The sequence below is a fragment of the Diospyros lotus genome, chromosome 9 (assembly GCF_014633365.1).
Source record: "Diospyros lotus cultivar Yz01 chromosome 9, ASM1463336v1, whole genome shotgun sequence".
NCBI lineage: Eukaryota > Viridiplantae > Streptophyta > Magnoliopsida > Ericales > Ebenaceae > Diospyros > Diospyros lotus.
In genome coordinates this window covers 29,156,350-29,178,361 of record NC_068346.1, presented here as the reverse complement: position 1 = coordinate 29,178,361, position 22,012 = coordinate 29,156,350, and the positions used below count along the sequence as shown (strand labels likewise).

Here is a 22,012-nt window from a genome sequence, read left to right as displayed (position 1 = left end):
TTGACAGTAGTCTACACAAAAACGCCAGGTTCCATCCTTTTTTTTAACTAAAAGGGTGGGAGATGCAAATGGGCTTTTGCTAGCTCAGATTATAGAGTTGTCCAACATTTCTCTTACTAATTTCTCAATTTCAATTTTGAGCTTTGGTGGGTATCTATAGGATCTTGTGTTAACTGGTTCAGCATTTGGTTGTAAAGGGATAGAGTGATCAAATGGTCTTTGGGTAGGTCTTTAGGTTCTACAAATAGATCCCTAAACTCAATGAGTAATGCATCAAGGGAGGCCAACTCATGTACCTGCCATAAGTCTGTGGTTGGCTTGTTGGTAGTTATGAAGCACTGACCTTCTTGTTCTCCTTGTTCCTCAGTCTCCTCACTGGTCTCAATCGAGAATAATTGAGCCACTAGGGAAAACTTACACTTGAGCAATTTATGCAGCCTTTTTCCCTTGATCAGCTTGCAGAAACCTGTTTCCATATTCCCTTGAGGTGTAACTCTCCTACCTCCCTTTTCCAGCGTAACCTCCATCTTATTAAAGTCAAAACTGATATGACTTACCCCTCTCATCCAATCAACTCCCAAGACTATTTCCCCCCCCCCCCTTTTTCCCCAGCTTCAACAACCTTAGGTTGACTTCAAATGTTTCTCCTTGCATTGTCCAACAAAACCCCATGCAGGCTGATCTTCTTAACACCCTACTTCCATTAGCCACGATCACTACTAAAGGTTGAGTGTTTGATAACTCACATTTCATTTTTTTAGCTATCCCTTCATTAATAAAGTTGTGGGTACTCCCACTGTCAATTAGGACCATGAGTGTTCCTTCTTGCACCGTTCCTTTAACCTTGATAATCTTGTTACTAGCCACTCCTTTTATGTCATGAAGGGATATTGTGCCATTGTCTTCCTCCTCCCAATCATCCCCTACCACCATTGCCTCTTCTCCTGCATCTTCCTCAATCTCACCTCCTTCCAACAGGAGCAATTGCCTCCTGCATTGGTGTCCAGGGAAGTACTTATCCCCACACCTGTAACAAGCCCCTGAGGGTCTCCTTTGTTTGTTCCCTTTGCTTCCTTGTTGCCCCATGTTAGTAGGTGGTAGTAGCGTTGGTGGCTTTGGCATTGCCCCAGCCCTATACATTTCCCTTCTTGGTAGTGAGGAACCCAAGTCGTTTCCCCTACTCTGATTCCTCTGTTTCTTTATCAATGCCTCCACGTTTAATTCTTGGAGCAGAGCACTCTCCACCGCTTCCTCGACCTTCCTGGGCCTTGTCATCTTGACTGTGGATCTGAGTTCCTCACCCAGTCCACTGATAAAACTTGACACGAAATAGTCTTCTGTCAAGTATGGATTCCTACTGAGCATCAGCGATTTCAGCTCCTCAAACTGGAGCTGATACTCCTTTACCGATTCATTCTGTTTCATTTTGTTGAACTCCTCAACTATATTCGGTCCTCTTTTTGCCGTGCTATGACACACACCAAGAAGGGGGGGGGGGGGGTGAATTGGTTATATTAAAAACTTGATAAAACTTGAAATCCTTTTAATGAAAATGCTAGCAATGATAAACAAACAAAATAACACAAGCACAAGAGAATAATACAAAGGATTTATAGTGGTTCGGCTTAATCCGGCCTAATCCACTACCTTAGCTCCTCAGTAAGGATTTTCCAAACCATCCACCAAGTAGGTCCTCTAGTCCGCGATTAGGAAAATTACAAAACCTCCCACACAAATGGGTCCTCTAGCTACACAAGCTAGGAAATACAAGAAATGTAATAAAGAGAAGATCTAAGAGATAAATCTCTTAGTTACAATGTCTCTCAAAAATGACTCAAGGCTTAAATGAATGTATACAGATTAAGATCAAAGCCTTGAAGAGAGAAAATAAAAGCATAGTCAAATGTAAGCTCAAATCAATTCGTTCTCGTCCATTAGTTTTCTCGAGATCATCCTTGATGTGTATTTATAAGCATCCCAAAATATTGGAGAGAAATGTAGCCGTTTGTGACTGTTGGGATCTGAAAAACTAGCCGTTACAAGTTTTTGAGAAACAAACTGTCGACAGACAAGATAAGTTAGTCGACTATATTTTCAAACAAAACTAAGGCATAGTCGACAGACAAGAAGACATAGTCAACTATTGTCCTACAAAAACTACTGATAGTCGACATATACATTCACATAGTCGACGGATCAAAAAATATAAAGAAATTTTATAATATTATATACATTCATAGTCGACAGAACAAAAAGTATAGTCGACAAAAGCCACACATAGTCGACGATCCTCAGGCACATAGTCGACTGTTGACAGGCATAGTCGACAGCACTAATACACATAGTCGACTATTCATATGTATAGTCAATAGAACACAAACACATAGTCAACTATTCTTTTTATAAAAACTGAATCGTTAAATGATAACAAAAAAGAATATTTGAATCCTAAATTTTTTAACATTGAACTCTCGTAACTTTATTTCATTATCAAAATATAATTGTTTTTCATCATCAAATTATATCAAAGGCAAAACATCACGCCAAACCTCTCACATAATCCCTTCATGAAGTCATTCCAGCTACACTCTTCTCTCACTCTCGACCATCCTTGATACCATATGTCTCCTAAGTCATTCAAGTAGGCCATCGCCAGATTAATCTTTTGCTCCTCGGCCACTTGATGTATTCCGAACAATTTCTCACATCGTCGGATCCACCACCTTGGCTTGGTTTCGTCAAACACTGGTAGTTCCAATTTCGGAATTGGAAAGTTGTGGTGAGTAGAATTGACTTGGATCTCCTGTCTCCTATCGGAGCTGTTGTTCCCCATTGCCACTGGATCAATCTCCACCTCCGATGATCCCACCATCCTTTGACCAATGCTGGCTCCCGGCAACATCGGCTCTAATCTCTTTCGCGGGGGAAAATCTGGAGACATCCTCATTTGCACTTGGCTTGAAAACATGAGCATAACTTGCTGCATCTGATCACGCAGCATATTACTCTGTTCTCTCATCTCATCTCTGATCTGATTGCGCATATCCCCGCGCAATCATTTTGAGGCTTCCTCCATCCTTCGATCCACCACCACTTCAATCGAGTCCTCTATCGATTTGAGTCTAGCCTGCACGTCCATCACCGTGGCCGTCACCTGCTGAAGTTGTAGTTCCATTTGCTTCATACGAGTGCCGTCCGCCATTGATATAACTTGTCAAAGTTCTGGGGCCAAGATTGGTGCTCTGATACCAATTGTTGAATCCTCTGGATTCAGCAAGGTGTTCTCTTGTTTTGTAGAGAGAACTTGGTGGGAATTATGTAGGGGAGAGATAAATTAGAGAGAGAGAGGGAAAATTAGAAGATGAATGAGAAGGAGAGAAGGAATTGAGAGGGAAATAGAGCAGGAAATTGTTCAAATGATATTTGATATCCTCTCAATGAGGTAGGCCGGATATTTGATATCTGCATGTAAAAGTCTCAATTCCACACAATTACAAATACCTACCAGCCTTTTATTGTTCATTACAATTATTCCCCCTTAGGTACACGACACTTAACTGTGAATATCCATTTACTCCCAACAACTTTCTGGTTCTTTGGCAGGTCTACAACTTCCCAATGCCATTCATGTGTAATGCTCTCATTTCTTCCAAAGCTGCCTCCTTCCACTGGGGTTCTTTGAGTGCTTCATAGATATTGTTGGGTATCTCAATGCTATCAACCTTAGTGGTGAATGCAACAAATTGTGGAGACAATTTTGAGTAAGCCAGGTAGTTAGAAATAGGATATTTTGTACATGATGATCATGATCTTTCCCCTTTTCAAAGAGTGATGGGAAAATCCAAATCATCAACAACTGCTCCCTTATTAGTACTAGGAACTTGCCCTGGATCTAATGATTGGCCTTGTTAAGGATCTCTTGGTCTTCGTGAATAAACCAAGGTTGGTTTGTCTATAATCGGGTCTCCCCATGGATTAGTTACTTCAAGTGTCGAATTAGGGCTAGTTTGAGGAACTAGAAGACTTTCAGTGGGAACTGGAAGAGAGATGGATGAATCCTAAGACCTATCTTCTTGGGATTTCTCCCCCTGGAGATAGAATGACTGACTCTCAAAGAAGGTTACATCATAGGAAATAAGGAACTTTCGGGTGCTTGGAAAATAGCATTTATACCCTTTTTGGGTAGGTGCATAACCAACAAACACACACTTGAGAGCTTTGGGCTGGAGTTTGCTTGGATTTGTTTGAGAGTTATGAACATAAACAGGACACCCAAACACCTTTGGTGCTAATGAATTGAGGAATTTTGTGTCTGGGAAGTCATCAAGGAGGATGCTCAAAGAAGTCCAAAATTTAAGTGTCTTGGAAGGGAGACGGTTTAGGAGGTAAGATACAGTTAGGATAGCTTCTCCCCAATAGAAATGTGAGATTGAACTAGTAAATATCATGGAACGAGCGACTTCTAATAGGTGGCAATTTTTTCTTTCAACCACTCCGTTTTGGTGAGGAATATAGACACATGAACTTTGATGGTGAATGCCATTGGTGGAGAGGTATTGAGTGAATTCTTGGGAAAAATACTCTCTCCCATTATTGGTTCGTAGAATTTGGATAAGTGTTTGGAAAATAGTTTGAACAAACATATCGAATTGTTGGAATACAACACAAGCGTCACTCAACAAACTCTGGAATGATCATCTATGAACGTAATCAACCATTGGGTTCGAATCAGAGTGGGAATCCTTGTTGGTCCCTAGATATCACTATGAACTAGATGGAAAGCCTTTGAAGGTTTGTATGAGTGGGAAATATAAGTACTTTGACATTGTTTTGCAAGGACGCATTCTTCACAATGGAAAGAAACATTCTTTTTATTGATAAATAAATGGGGATACAATGCCTTTAAATAAGAAAAGCTTGGATGACCTAGATGTTTGTGCCATAACATGACATTAGAACTAGACACTACTGATAAGGACAAATTATGGGGTAACTGATCTCTAGAGGAAGTATCGATTATTGAGAGGTAGTAGAGACCATCCTTCTCCTCAGCATTGCAAATCATCTTCCTTGAAGAGCTGTCCTGAAATTCACAATGAGACGGAAAAAATGTCACTATACAATTCATATCTTTTGTCAACTTACTAATAGATAATAAATTGTATGTAAGCTTTGGGACATATAACACAAATCTCAACACCAAATTTGATACACAAACCATCCCTTGTCCTATTGTTCGTGACATCTTCCCATCAGCCACCCGCACATGAATTTCACAGCTGTTTTTCTCATAGGTCTCAAACATATCTAAGGATCTGGTCATATGATTTGAGACAATTATCCAACACTGGTTTGATAAGGATTTTGAGAGCAGTGAATGGCTTATGTTATCTCGTTGTGTCACAATTGTAGTTGGATTTTGTGAGGACATGGGATCAAATTGGGGAAAGAGCCTTGTTTGGTTCAGCAAGTTTTGTAGAAATTCAATTTGTTTGGTTGAAAGCAGTCTGCCCCAAGTCTGATTCCGCTACCTGTGTTGCATGGTGATTCCCTCTCTGTTTCTTAGGCTTCAAATCTGAAGGCTTTCCATGGATCTCCTAGCATGTCTCTCGAGTGTGCCAAGGTTTGTTGTGGTGATCACACCATGGCTTTCCTTTTAGCTGCTGCTGTTCACAGTTTTGTATTGCTAATCCTTTCTCACGTTTATTCACAACTAGAGCAGAATTTTGGGTGATTTGTTTCGAGTTACAGGGGTTGCACATAACTCTCTTTCTACTTTCCTCCCTCCGAACTTTTGCAAATGCCTCTCAAATGGATGGAAAAGGCTTGGATTCAAGTAAACGTCCCCATACATTTAAATCTACATTGAGTCCTCCGAGGAAATCAAAGACCCGTTCTTTCTCCAATAACTCGTATTTTGTTGCATCGATCTGGAAGCTCCACTCAATTTCATAAAACAAATCTATCTCCTGGCAAAGTTCCATGAGTGTATTGTAATATTTAGTTACAGTCATGATGCCTTGGTGGGTATTTCGAATTTTGGACTTGACTTCAAAGTATTGAGAGGTGTTTTCTACATCCAAGTAGACCTCTTGTGCAGCTTACCATATCTCTTTCACCGTTTTGTAGAACAAATAGGTTCTGCCTATGCTTTGGCTCCATGGAATTGATGAGCCAAGCCATCACGATTGAGTTTTCAACCTCCCATGCTCCATAGTTCGGTGTTGTCTCCGATTGTGGTAAGATCGCCCCCGTTAGATGTCCAACCTCTTCCTTTGATCACAAGCATCACTGACTGCAACCATTCTTGGTAATTCACTCCGTTGAGCTTATCGTGAGTGATTTGCAAAGATAGGTTTTCGACTGAGGGTGATGATGATTGGGTTGTAGGATTGACAGGTTTGGGTGGTGGTGACTATGGTGGATGATTCTCTTGAAGTCAGTTGGTTTCCGGTTTTAGCAACCTAGGGCTACCGGAACAGGTAGCATTGATTTTTTTAATTTGAGCTTATTAGATATATATATATATATATATATATGCAGGTTTGACAACTGTCTCCTAAGAATTCAAAACAAGGAAAAATCTATCTCCTATAATCAAGGAGATTCTTATTTCTTATCTTCTCCTAACAAACCTATCTTATCTTCTCATATTCTCTTCCTCTTTATCTTCTCCTCTAACAAACCTAATCTAATCACTTGAACACAACAATATAGAAAATAAAAAAGATAAATATGTAGCAAATCATAAATCTCCAACATGAACAAATGGGATGCATAGTTGTCCATTGACTAGTTTCTCCTTTATGAAGTGTCTATCAATCTCAATATGTTTAGTCTTATCATGTTAAACAAGATTGTTAGCAATTCTAATTGTAGGTTTGCTATCACTATATAGTAAGAGTGGCTCATTTTTAGGTAATCCTAACTCTGTCATAACCTTATTCACCCATAATAGTTCACATATGCCTAGAGCCATTGCCCTATACTCAATTTCAGCACTTGACCTAGCTACAACTAATTGTTTCTTATTCCTCCATGTGACAAGGTTATCTCCTACAAAGTTGCAGTAACCTGAGATTGAACTTCTATCATCTAGGGATCTAGCCCAATCTGCATCTGTGTATCCTATCTCTCTACATTCAGATGGTTATGGTTAGAAAATAGTAAACCCTTCCTATGAGCTGTTTTCAGATACCTTAAAATCTTGTAAACAAACTTCCATATGAATTGACCTAGGATTCTACATGAATTGGCTTACAACACCTACTGCATACGTAATATTTGGTCTTGTATGAGACAAGTATATCAGCTTCTCGAGCAGTCTTTGATACCTACCCTTGTCGGCCTTCTCTCCTTCATCAACTCTAAGTTTGTGGTTTACTTCAATGGGTGAATCAACAGGCTTACATCCTAGCATACCTATTTTAGTCAATAAATCTAAAGCACATTTTCTTTGGGAAATAAAGATGCCCCTGTTTGATCTGGCTGTTTCAATTCCCAAGAAGTACCTTAGCTGGCCAAGATCCTTGATCTCAAATTCTTCCCCCAAGTATTCCTTCAATTGGAGAATTCCTTAATGGTCATTCCCTATCACCATTATGTCATCAACATAAATAATAAGAATAGTTAGCTTGTGTTCCTTTCTTTTAAAGAACATGGTGCGATCAACATTACTTTGCTGGTAACCAAGTCTTATTATAGCCTTGTTAAACCTATCAAACCAAGTCTTGGGGGACTGCTTAAGACCATATAGGGCCTTCTGTAACTTGCAAACTCTCCCTTGCTTCTTCGAATTGTTTAAACCAGATGGAATTTTCATGTATACCTCTTCTTCTAGCTCTCCATGAAGAAATGCATTCTTTACATCCAACTGATATAAGTCCTAGTCTAGAATAGTTGCACATGATAGAAGGATTTGTTGAATTTTGACTTAGTAGCTGCTGATGTGGTTTGAAGAAGTCAAAATAAAATAGGATTATCCATAACCAATAAATTAGCAAATATCTGATATTGTTTGTTAGTTGTTTTGGATAGATATTATGCCATATTATTCTCCTCTTTATGCTCATTTCAATTTACATTTTAGTTATATAAATTGGAGTCTACGATTGAATAAAATACGACTTTCGCTTTGATATTTTTTTCATTCCTTTTTCTTTTTTCTTCATAAAATACCAACAAGTGGTATCAGAGCCCTTTTTCTTGAGGGACCTGTGAATTGAGAGAAACAAAAAAATCATATTCACAAACACTCAAACTCAAGCCAACAATCTGCAAAGATGGAAGCAGAATTAAGTCACGGAATGCCGGCAACACCGATATTTGGTGGCGACAACTATCAAGTATGGGTTATTAAAATGAAAGTCCATCTCAAGGCACTAGATCTTTGGGAAGCAGTTGAGGAAGATTACGTAGTCGTTGATTTGCCGGCCAATCCAACTGTGAACCAAATAAAGATTCACAAGGAAAGGAAGACAAGGAAGGCTAAAGCCATGGCCTACTTGTATGCTGCAGTTTCTCCCAATATTTTCACAAAAATCATGAATCTGTCTTCAGCAAAAGCCATTTGGGATCATCTCAAAGAAGAATACCAAGGCAATGAACGAGTGAAGAATATGCAAGTGTTAAACTTGATCAGAGAGATTGAAATGCAAAGAATGAAGGAGTCAGAAACTGTGAAGGAGTACACTGACATGTTGCTTAGCCTTACTAACAAAGTGAGGTTGTTAGGTAAGGATTTTCCTGATCAAAGAATCATTGAAAAAATACTTGTTACACTTCCAGAGAGGTATGAAGTCACTATCTCTTCTTTAGAAAATGCAAAAGATCTGTCAAGCATTTCCTTGGCAGAGTTACTTAATGCTTTACAGGCTCAAGAACAAAGAAGGCTTGTGAGAATAGGAGGAGCCGTTGAAGGAGCTTTCCAGGCACAAACAAGGCCCACCAGTGAAAAAAAGGTTTGGAATCACAACAAGAAGCTTGCAAATGCTAGAAACAACAATAGTGGAAATTATCCACCTTGCCCTTACTGCAAAAAAACCAATCATCCACAACACAAGTGTTGGTGGAGGCCCGATGTAAAGTGCAACAAATGTGGTCAATTAGGTCATATCACAATTGTGTGCAGATCACAACAACAAGAAGGCGAAGCTAGAGCTGTTGCTGACCAACATGAGGAGAAGGAGTTATTTTAACTCTACTCAAAAAAATCATATCCATGCCTATGCCCAAAAAAAATGCCTATACCCCCCCCCCCCCCCCCCCCCCCCCCAAAAAAAAATGCCTATGCCCCAAAACCCATAACCATACCTATGCCTCATAACTATAAAATCCCCATATGCTATATCCAAGTCATGCCAAAATTAAAATGCTTTGCATTTGCAGCCCCAAAGTCAAGGAGGAGTGTTGAATTTTGACTTAGTAGCTGTTGATGTGGTTTGAAGAAGTCAAAATAAAATAGGATTATCCATAACCAATAAATTAGCAAATATTTGATATTGTTTGTTAGTTGTTTTGGATAGATATTATGCCATATTATTCTCCTCTTTATGCTCATTTCAATTTATATTTTAGTTGTATAAATTGGAGTCTACGATTGAATAAAATACGACTTTTGCTTTGATATTTTTTTCATTCCCTTTTCTTTTTTCTTCATAAAATACCAACAGGATTTGTACTGTTTTCATTTTTGCTACAAGGGCAAAAGTTTCTTCATAATCCACTCCATAGGTTTGAGTGAACTCCTTAGCCACCTGCCTTGCCTTGTATCTTTCAATTGTTCCATCTGCTCTGTACTTAATAGTGAAAACCGACTTAATCCAACTAGTTTCTTATCAAGTGGCAATTTAGTGATTTCCCATGTGTTATTCTTCATTAGGGCTCTCATTTCCTCCTCCATACCATGTTCCTAGCAAGGTTTACTGATAGCATGCTTCCAATCTGTGGGTATTGTTACAGATTCTAAAGAGGATAGAAAATTCTTATAGGTGGCAGACAGAGAATCGTAAGTAACAGATTTGGAGATAGGATGTTGTGTACAACTCCTAACTTCTTTTTTGTTAGCTATAGGAAGGTGCAAATTAGGGAGTTTAAATGAAGAGTTAGAAAAGGTTTAGCTTCATAAATTGTAGCATCAAGATTAGCAAGATCAAGGTTAGTCGCTGGTAATTGTCTGGAAATTAAAAGTTGTTTAGATTCAGTGGAGTGTTTACCTGGATCAGTGAGGTCTTGGGAATCTTCTTGGCTAGGTAGACTTTATTGATGGGCTTGCTTCCTCTGGAAATAAGTCAAAAACTCCCCATTCCTAGGTCTGTTTGGTCCCTGTTGTTGATCAACATTTCTTAGATCTTTCTCTTGCTTGGGTTTATTACAATTACCTAAATTATAAAAACCATCAGCAGCCTCTCCTCCTTCTTCCCTCAAATCATTAGTAGTTTCTCCACCTTCTTCCCTCAAATCAATCGCAGTATCAATCCACTGCATAGACACCTCTTCTTGTACCATGGGACTGAAATTCTCCCCTTGAAGAGGTGGGGGGTTGGACTAAAAACAACCCTCATCCTCTCTAAATGTGACATCTATACTGTCAAGAACTTTTGGGTAGGTGGATGGTATCGTGGTAGCACTTGTACCCTTTCTGTGTAGCAGAATACCCAATGAATATACATTTGAGAGCTCGATGGTCTAATTTGCTGATTGTAGGAGAGTGGTTTCGTACATAGCAAGTGGGATAGTATGGGAAGAAACTCCTATTAGTGGCATCCTATTGATTAAATAGGCAACAGTAAGAACTGCATCACCCCAGTAGACTTTGGGAACATATATAGCAAAGAGCATAGACCTGGCGACCTCCAAAAGATGTCTATTTCTCCTCTTTGCTACACCATTTTGAGCAAGGGTATCAACACAACTAGTTTGGTGTATGATTCCCTTATCTCGGAGTTAGTATTGGAAAATAGTATCCTTATATTCTAAGCCATTATCACTTCTGAAAACTAGAATTTTTGTATTGAACAAAGTAGTTACCATCTTGTGAAATGACTTGAAACAATAACCAGCCTCACTTTTATGTGTGTCATAAGATAAACTCAAGTTGTTCGACTAAAACAATCTATAAAGGTAATGAACCACCTGTATCCAACTAGTGTTTTAACGGTACTAGGTCCCCAAACATTTGAATGGACAATCATGAAAGGCTTAGGACTCCTTTTATTAAGTATAGGGTAAGTACTTCTTGTGTGTTTACCAAACTCACAAGCTTCGCAAAATATACTGGTATTACTACATTGTTTACTCATACTAGGAATAATCTTCCCTATCACTAAAAAAGAAGGATGGTCTAATCTTTGACGCCATTGCATTAGCTCCTTCTCAACTGAGGTTAGTTGGTTAACCTTAGGGCTTAATCTTTAGGCTGAGAGAATGATTTATTATCCAACAAGTACAAGCCATCAACCAGTCTATCAGAGCCAATTGCTTTCCCTTTGCTCACCTCTTGGAAAACACAATGCAGGGGAAAAGTTAATTTTACAGGTTAGGGAATTTGTAATGGAACTTACAGATAACAAGTTATTTGCAAAATTAGGAACATAAAGAACAAATGACCGGTAGAGATTTTTGTTGCAGTTAATAGTCCCTTTTCCAAAAATAGAAGAGAGAGTACTATTTGCAATTCTAACATTTTTCCTATTGGAACATGGGGTTTAGGTTAAGTAAGAATTAGATAAACTAGTCATGTGGGTTTAAGGCCCAAAATCTATGATTTAGGTTGGTTGTTCTATAGAATTTGAGGAATAGATTGTTGTAATAGTACCTTGAGTAGGAGCACTACTTGTTGTACCTGCTTGGGCATAGTCAGATGTAGAAGGGGTATTTGAGTCCATTTTCATCTTATTCATCAGCTACTGTATGAAAACCAGTTCTTCCATTGAGAGACTAGCCTTTTTAGGTTTTGGTTGTGGCCCCTTATCAGTAGGTCTACCATGTAAAGACTAGCAAGTCTCCTTTGTATGCCTAGGTTTTCCACAATATTCACACCTTAGCCGATTTTTATTGATACTTTGATGGCTGGTAGGGGTTCTGTCAAGTGATGGTTTCACCATTATGGCTGTTTGTTGTAGCAAGCTGGAGCATAACACTCCTTCTGCTCTCTTCTTGATGAACATAGGAATAAGCTTGCTTCAAGGTCGAAAAAGGCTCCCTTCCTAAGATCTGAACCCTTATTTGGTCAAACTCTACATTTAACCCAACTAAAAAATCAAATACCCTCTCTTTATCAATCATTTTTTGTATCTTAGAAGCATCAATAGAACATTCCACCCGGAAATATTAATAATAATCCAACTCTTGCCATAGACTATTTAATTCAACATAGTATTGAGAAATTGACCACTCACCTTGTTTAGTTTCATGTACCTTGTGCATCATGTTCGACTTGAGAGTAGGTTTGTGAAACAACATTCCAAGTCTTCCCTATTGTATCTAGCAGTGGATACCCCTTGGCCATGTTTGGATACATTAAATTGATCAGCCAAGACATCACAAGGGAGTACTCTATCTCCCATTGTCAAGCTTGTACATCTCTAGCGCCAATTTTTTGAGTTTTCATGCCAGAGATGTAGTATTCTAATCCTCGGGCTTGGTTAACAATTTGCAGGAGTAGGACGTGGCTAGATAGTTACTGCCATCTGTTTTTACTAGATTAATAAGCAAGGATGGATTTTTGGAAGGAATTGTAGTTTTAGGCCCCTTAGTAGGCACCACAGCCCCTGTAACACTGGATGATCTAACCTCCTCTTGGGACATTTTCACTCAAACTATTGTCTTTTTTGTGCCTAGCCTAGTTGTGGCTCTGATACCATGTAAGAATAACAACAACTAGGTTTTGAAATTGTAGGTAAAAATACCTTGCCCCTTTGGATTATTTTCTATTTATAACCTCATAATTTACAGCTTAGAAATCTTAAACAAAAAGAAAGAATACATAAGGAAAGTATATACAAGAATCATCCTAGTTACAGCTCATATACATTCATGATTCTTTAGATTTGATTGCTTTGTTGTCTTCCTTGGTTGCCTCCATAGAATCTGCCATTTACAGACTTGCACCACAAATTCCAACCTTTCCATAATAACCATATGTTTATAGTTGTAACAGTTATCTTGCCAGCCCTCTTTTACCCGAGATTCCAACACATACCTTCAACCGGCATACATCTTGCATTTGAAACAAGCCTTTGGCTTCATAAAGTTATCCACTTTGGAGGCTGGCCTCAAGCTAGATTACATTCATCCAAAATAAGTATAATGCTATAGGACATGCACTATACATTAGTTTTTCACTAGTCAAACTTGTGGCGGTTTGGGTATAACTCGTCTGAATTGGATCCTTAATACTCTCTCCCTTACTCTTCTCCTCAACCAAACTTGCATACATTTAAACACATATATAGAAAGGAAAATATTAGTGCTTGCACTTAGTAGGGCCTACCTATGGGAACACGTGCAACATTGTATAGTTTGATGGAAGATTATAATAAAATGATAATTCTCATGACTCAAATCTTACGCCAAGCCTCTAGATACTCCCTTAGATACCATTTCCTTTCCAACATGGCAATCACTGGGAACTAGTGAGAATCTTGATCTGACTATCTATAAAACTAGATGCACAACTCTAAGACAACTTCATAATTGACAAGGGTGTGAAGCAACTTGGCCAAAGTGCTTGCTTCACCATCGTGGACATCGATCCACCTCGATACTCATATTGAGTCTTAGTATGCTAATACTGAGCAAAGGACAACTTCCAAGCTTGTTGCCCAAAACTAGATTACTGTCTCTATCACTATCCATTGATTATCATTGCCGTTGTCAATCATCTGTCATGAACCTAGGTTTGACCTAGGGTTCTAAAAGGAAGTTGGAATAAACTGAGGGAGAGAGAACAAAAATGAAGGGAGAAATCAGAAGAACTAAGGGGGAAATCAGACAGAATAGAGAGGATTGCGAGAGAATAAAAGGGAATCGGGAGAAGAATCAGAGAAGAGCTGAGAGAGAAACATATTTCTATTATCATTCAACAATATCTATTCTCTAATTGATTTAGCTTATTTATAGGCTATTCTATCCTTTCAGTTACAATACAACTGAAAGGTGCAACTACTACCAACAACAAAATACAACTAAAAAGAATTACATATAATACATAATTACTATTATATCATTGGGGTCGTGACAGTTCCCCCATCATTGAGAGAGTTCATTTCCCTAAGAACTTAGAGCATCTGGCCACTGTTCTTCATCTAATCCCTGCTTTCATTATCTAATTTATCTTTCTTTCCTTCTTTCTCCTTCTAGGCCTATTCCTCTTCGCTTGTATGTTCCTTCTCTTTTACTTTTCCTACAAATGTAAATTGTAGTCCTCGAAGATCCCCATGACAAAGCTCTCTTCTCCAATTGATCTATAAATTCAAATAATTTCCTGGACCTTCATGCAGTAATTGTGCCAGTGAGTTTTAACAATAAGTATTCCGGAAACAACCTGCTCTTCCTTCCTCCTCTGAACCATATAACAGTTCTTCTATTCTAGCTGCTTCAATTGTTCCTCCTCTGCTAACACTAGCATCAGAAACTAGTCTTCACCATTTGAAATGACAGCAAGATTGTCATATTGTTCAGGATCAAAATTATTGAGAACAGTAGTAAGACATTCTCCTGCTGGAATTGTCTTAACCTTCTTGATGCCTGATTGAACCAAAACAATGGAGTCCTCATCCTTCTTTGGATTCAAAAGCAAAGGAACAATATTTTTAGAATCTTTTTTCTCAAGACCGTTCCTCCCAAGGTTCCAGTCCTGAACATTAGCCAGTCCCTCAGACAATGGACTAAGTGCCAGGGGTAATGTAATGAATTTTTCTTTCTCAATCAGTCCATCGAATAATTCCTCATTTTTCTCTTGCAACCTCTCAATAGGCATATCTTGATTTATTAGCTTTTCTTTTGGTTTCTTCACAAGTGTAACATAATTCATTTCAACAAATTTCTCTTCCAATAATGTACCATTGACGTTTTCGACAACTTCAATTCCTTTCTTGTCATTATGAATTTCCTGATCCATTGTAGGAAATTCATCAACTTCTTGCAGATCAGAAGTCTTAGGTAGGATTCCAACTCTTACTGTTATAGGTTTTGCTATGGATCTTGAATAAAGATCTACTTGTATGTTGACCTGAAACTTTTTTGAAAACAGAATCTCAATTTCGTCCAGCTTTCAGTTGATGTTAGCAAAACCTTCGTCGAATGTTTTCTCAAATGACTTTACACTTCTTTTTAAGATTTTCAAATCATCTCTAGTTGATGCCATTTCCTCAGTTCGTTCACTTCAAAATTATCATTTCCAATCACTGCGAAGAACTGCCTATGACCAGCTATTGCTTATGATCAGGAATCGCGCAGGAAACAGCTTCCAGCAGTTGCCTTCTTGATTCACTTCAATCACAATTTAGTAATCGAGATCCAGCCACTCTGGATCAACTGCTAAAGGTCACCTAAGATCAATCAGCCAAGAATCGCCTCAATTCACAACTTTTTGTGACTGAAGTGGCACCATTACAGCCTCTTAAAAGTTGCCTCTAGATCAGCTTCACCGTTTCCCCTATATCACAATGTAGCAACCGAGGATCAGCTGTTAAGAATTTGCTAGAATCACAGTTGAGAATCAATTGGCTCTAATACCAAATGTCATGAACCTAAGTTTGACTTAGGGTTTTAAAAGGAATTTGGAAGAAACTGAGGGAGAGAGAACATAAATGGAGGGAGAAATCAGAAGAATTAAGGGGGAAATAAGACAGAACAAAGAGGATTGGGAGAGAATAAGAGGGAATCAGGAGAGAGATCAAAGAAGTTGAGAGAGACTGATTTCTTTTATCATTCAACAATATCTATTCTCTAACGGGTTTAGCCTATCAGAGCTAATTCTATCCTTTCAGTTTGTCACGTACCTAGCTGCTAGCTGCTAAACGTTACATTGAATACATTGTAATAATTAGTAGCTATAGTCATAGCTATTTCGTTTGATTAGGAGAGGATTTAGCTTGCTGGCAGCATGTGCGGCAAAGCTAACTGTCTACAAGTGGGTAGGCAAGTTGCTGATTCTAGAAGGGACTTGGGCAACCGTTTTGGCGCCTATTCCCAGCTGAGCAGTATAACTACCCTGCTTCAGCTCAATTGTAATCACTTTTGGATAATTGAATCAGTCTTTCCCTCTCAAAACTCTCTTTCCATTCTCTCTAACTTTTCCCTCCCAATTCTCAACTCTACTTTCCCCCTCAATTTTCGCGAGTTTCTCTCTTAATTAAAGAGAATTCTCACTGTCAGATTTCGGATTTGACACAGTTGTAATACAATTGAAAGATACAACTACTACGACAGTAAAGTACAACCAAAAGGAATTACATATAATAAATAATTACTATTATATCCTTGTGGTCGTGACACTATCTCTTGACGATGCTTTACCATGCATTCCATGGCAACTCATGATAACACATCAAACTTGTCGGCACTATAATACTAATAGGGATATTTTGAGATGTTTTCTATTGTTTGATTTTAGAGATTAGGTTTTATCTTGTTGTGGGATCTACTTATCTTGTTCTATTTTGATTTATCATAGTTTGTTAGACGATAGGACTATATTTGATTTAGGTATTAGATAGAGTTATATTTGATTTAGAAATGAGAACCATATTTTGATTCGTTATTATCTTCTTAATAGGTTTATCTTTTCATTGCTGATATAAGACATGTACTGTTCTGTTCTTTTATGCAGCTTTGGATGATTGAATAATATGATTTTCCTATCTTGAGTTTCTCTCCTCTCTCTCTCTCTCTCTCTCTCCTTGGATTTTGTTTCCTTCTTGGCTTATTTTCTTTCCTCTTAATCAGTTCTCTCTCTTCAACTTTCTATGATTCTTTGTTGACCGGCATCAAATTTAGTATTAGAGAAAAACACAATTCTAAGTTTTTCATCAACATCTTTCCATTCCTATCAACAATCATCAATTTTCTAGAGTTTTTGGAGTTTAGACTTTCCAACAGAAATCAAAACCTGTTTGAAAGCCCTCGGTCACAACCCGATTTCACTGTGCCCATTTGTTTCTTCTAACCTAAATGTAGTTTGAGACGATCCACTTTTTTGTCTTAACCCAATTCCATCTTGACTTGGCTACCATTATCTTTCTATCCCTCCTAGCCAACTTAAGTCCCAGTTCCATTATCTTTCTACCATGCACACAAAATTTAAATTTGACATTATTTTGGATAAGTATTTTTGTCCCAAGGATGGACAAACACAATTCTTTCTTGCTCATTGGGCAGATCCTCCCGATTTTGCCTACGTTAAGATTTTTAACCAACCATCACCCTTGTTTAGCCTTGCCCCACTAGAGTAATACAGGCAACAATGAGATATAGATATGCCAACAACAAGCCCTTCCTACTTTAGGTTAGTTGATGTTGACGATGACAAAATCTTGTGTCTAGTGACGCGACTTGTATCATAAGTGGCACCAGAAGATCGTTTGAGCATATACAAAACTTAAGGACAATTTTTCTACCATTGGGGGGAGAATGATAAGAATTATTTATCTTGTTTCTTCTTTTATTTTGATTTATCAAAGTTGTTAGATGATAGAATTTTATTTGATTTAGGGCTTACATAGAGTTATATTTGATTTAGAAATTAAAATCTTATTTTGATTAGATTGTTATCTTTGAGATAGGTTATATTTTAATTGCCTATAAATAGGTAACGTAATGTGATCTTTTGTTCAGATTTTGATGAATGATTATATGATTTCGCTTTCTTGAATTTCTCCTCTCTCGGAGTTTTTCTCTTCTTCTTGGTTTCTTCTTCTTCTTTTGCAGCTTCTCCTTTTTATCTCGTCTTTCTTCTCTACTTTCTGTGATTCTTCAAATACACTATCTCTATAATGCACTGACGTTATAGTCACTAAATGCAAATGAATGCAACATACTCTATCTTACACTTCTTAACACAGTCCCCACTCTGGACTATCTCATTAGGCTCTCCTTACCTCATTTTTTCCGCTTCCTTGGTTCTCCATGACCCGTTAAAAGTGTAGATAACTTATAAGTCACCTTCAATGACTAGACCCTGGTGACTTAATTAGATGTAACCTCACTTCTAGGTTATTTTTAGTTATTTTTTCTTTCTTAAAGCACATTATTTCTCCACTAAAGGTATGTAAACCAGGATTATACCTTTCTTAGTGGCTTGTGACCTCAATCCTTTGAGCTCATCTCCTTGTTTCTCGTGCTCTCTGCATGACCAACAATAGGACACCAAGTCATAACATTAGCTCACAATACTTGCATGGTTCAAAGCAAACTAAAATCATAGCCCTCTCTTAAGGCACATACCCTACACAAGCAAGTTCATAAACTAAAACGAAATGACTCGGTAACCTCAAACATGCCTCATTATCTCTATATGAGGTACGGTTCTTACCTCCCAAGGTACCTTAGTCTCTAGGGTAGCCTTAGTAAGTTGTTGGGGCTCTTTTTCCGTTGTTCGTGAATCAACTTCCAGCCTTGATCTTTTCAATGCAGTGCACCTATCATGAGACTAAAACTGATTTAGCCACATTCAACATAGGCACTACAGTTTCAATAAACTCATAATGCCCCATGTAGGAACATGCATCCCTATATTATAATGACCCAAATAATCAAAAAACCTCTATGTGAACAAAATTATGATGATTTAACATAACATAAAAAGACCCCCTAGTTTTGGTTCTTCATAGCCAAGACATGCATGCTATTTGACCCATGGTTTTTCACATTTTCATGCCACGACACACATGCAATGGTATATGCATATCCTAGAGTCCTAGAAACATTTTAAAGCCCATGAACGGAAAATCAAACAAAAATTATACCTCCACAAAGCCTCCACTGATTTCAGGTATAGCCTTGGCAGCGATCCTCAATGGCTTCAATTCTACTTTGCACCACCTCCTTGTAAAAATCAACACGTGCAAAGTTAGATCTATATACTATAGTTCATGGGTAATTTGATTATGACAATAAATTGACAATCAGTCACCAGTGAGGCATTTCTGTCCTCTTTCGTAGTCCACTCAACCTCATGTCCTCATTACATAATTTAACCAACTAATTTTTTATAAAATCACCTAAAAAATGAGAATTTCTCTCATTAATTATTTCTCTAAAATGCTATGTAAACTGGACTATTATTCCATTCCTTGTACAATCCTTTCCTTATTACTAAAGTTTATATGCAGGCTCGGTCAAAATTTTAGCCTTCTCACCAACTCATCTTATCTCTTGGAGGTAAATAATGTTAATTCTGCTCTTGATTATCAAATCCACCACTTTTTAAAATTTGTCAGTTCCAACATTTCATGATTCAATCCTTAAATCGCTGTTCCTGAACCAACTACTTTATTCCCACTTGTTCATGAAAAATACGAGAACCCTCGTAGATTTAACACTATCTGTGTTCAAATGCAGCGACCTGAACTCCCTTTCACTGTGCTTGGCTAATGCATCACGTTGCTAAAGGGTTATACCCGAATGTGTATGGCACATTTCTGGTCAAAGACTTCAAATTTAGGGAATACTATAGACATGCAATTGAAAACATAATGTGAGAGGACAACCTAACTTGGTCCTCCTCCTCTTTCCCCACAAATTAAATAGCTATGCTTGGAGTACTATATTAATAGAACTAAAGCTGTACTTAGTTCTTTCTCTTTTTTTTTTCCTTTGGTTGTGTTCTTCTGATTCTTTTTACAGGTTTCTCCCTTTTAAGGTTGTTGTTTTGTGATATTGTTACTTATCCTCCCCCTAACCCCAGCCCTTGAAAACAAAAAATTAATAATAATAATAACTGTAAAGTAGGTTAGGGCAATAGAAATCTAGGGCACAAGAGAGAAGAAGAGAGCGATCTCTGAACTTTACTTCTCAGAAATGAATAAAATGTTTTTCCAACACATACAATGAAAGCTCATCGAGCTTATATACAACCGTGCCTAACCACTATAACAAAAACCACATCACTGCATATAACAACATACTAACAGCATACACTAAGTAAATAGATAACAAAAAACAATCTCGAGTATTCTAACAGAAACAAGCTCAAGTAATCTCTCCAACAATTACTAAATAGTAAATAGAGAGGAAAAAGGGGTACTAGTGATAGACAAATTACTGTGATGGTTACCTAATTCAACGTATACATTCAAGAAAAGATTATAGGAAAATCTCGCTTGTGATTTTTTTGCACTCTATATATGGAGATGATACCATTGTCACTTCAGGCACACAGGATGCATTTGTTGGTGTTCTATTTGCTTGTGAGGCAAATCGTAACTTGTTTTTTTCTGTTAATTTCCAGGAGCTGGTAGCGGAGATTTCCGAACTAGAGAAACAAAGAAATGAACTTGAAGCTCAATTGAAAAAGGTTTGCTTGATCTGCTAACTTTTCTATTTTCTGAGTCTTTGAAATAAGGCATATTATAAGGTGGACTTCTGCTTTCACCTATATTTTATTCAGAAAATCTGCTATGATGTCCCATCATCTTACAACATTCTCTACACAGCATCCAGAAAGGTGGACTTATGTTGCTTGCTACAGTGCTAAAATAGAATATTCAATGCCTCCCAAAAAGTCATGGATATAATAATGGTGTTTGTGATGCCTATGTGATAGGGATATTCTGATAAGTTTCCTATTTTGATTTTAGAAATTGTATTTAGATTAGGATTTGTTGGTGTTTGACATGTTTGCAATCTGATGTTCCTGTCGAGAATAAAATAAAGGCTAGGACAATTGATGAATATTTGAGAATAAGCAGTGCAATGCTGTCGGAAAAAGCAGTAGATAAAAAATTGACCTTGGACGATTGTGAGAAGAACAGGAGGCATCTAGGATTGCATGGATACTATGAAAAATTGTAAGAGAACTTGGTATATTCATTCTCTTTCACTTGATTACAATATATATAAGAGAAAGAAATCAATCAAATCCCTATAACTAAGGAAAAAAGAAGTAATCCTAATTACATCAATTACTAATTTACATCACCCAATCAATCCCAACAATTAAGATTGATTATAATCAATCCCATAGATTGTGGGATTGATTATCCAACAAATTTTACAACAAATAAATCCAACAGAAACTTAGCATTTCGTGGCTAGATGTTTTGTCCACCAGTCGATCGATTCAGGGCAAGGGATAAGAATCCTTTTGGTAAGCTTTATTGAGATTTGTGAAGTCTACACACATGCCATAGCCTATCATGCTTCTTCACCATCACAATATTGGCGAGCCAATCGGGTAGACTTCACAAATAAATCAGGCCTTTAGGAGATTATTGGCTTCCTCTTTGAGGGCCGATAGGCTGTCGGGTACAATGTTTCGTTTCGATTGCTTGACAGGCTTTGCTCCAGGCCTTATGTTCATATGGGGGGAGATCATTTGAGAGTCGATAAATTATCAGTAGGTGTCCATGCAAAGATATTAGTATTGGCGCGCAATCATTGGACGACCTCTTGTTGTTCTTGAGGTGATAGTTGACTTCCCACATAAACTAGTTTTTTTTTTGTTGTCTTCGTACAGCTTCATAGCTTCTAGAGCTTCAACTAGCTGTGGTTTTGTAGTGGCCAATTTAGATATGGATAGTGTTTTAGTGTCATGTACCTAGGGTTTGATAGGGAATTGAGAGAAATCAAAGGGGGAATTAGACGGATAGGGAAGCAAATTGGAGCGAGAAATGGGGAAGATTATAGAGAGTAGCAAGGAGAGGGAAAACAAAATAAAGGGAAGAAATTAGAGGGAGAGAATTCTAGAGAGAGAAATCAGATTTTCATTTGTCATTTCAAACATGAAAAATCCCATCTGTTTATAGCAGCCTTATATAGGCATATCTAACTCCTAATAGCATACACAACT

The 22,012-nt window shown here is 37.8% G+C and overlaps 1 protein-coding gene across 3 annotated transcripts in view; it reads left to right on the top strand.

The window, feature by feature from the left end:
- LOC127809775 (uncharacterized) overlaps nucleotides 1–22,012 on the top strand; it is a 90,109-nt gene that overhangs the window by 55,869 nt on the left and 12,228 nt on the right. For all 3 annotated transcript variants that reach the window (XM_052348839.1, XM_052348838.1, XM_052348840.1), the window contains one exon: nucleotides 20,453–20,518. In XM_052348839.1, coding sequence (XP_052204799.1) covers nucleotides 20,453–20,518 — 66 coding nt within the window. The remainder of the gene's footprint in view (nucleotides 1–20,452; nucleotides 20,519–22,012) is intronic.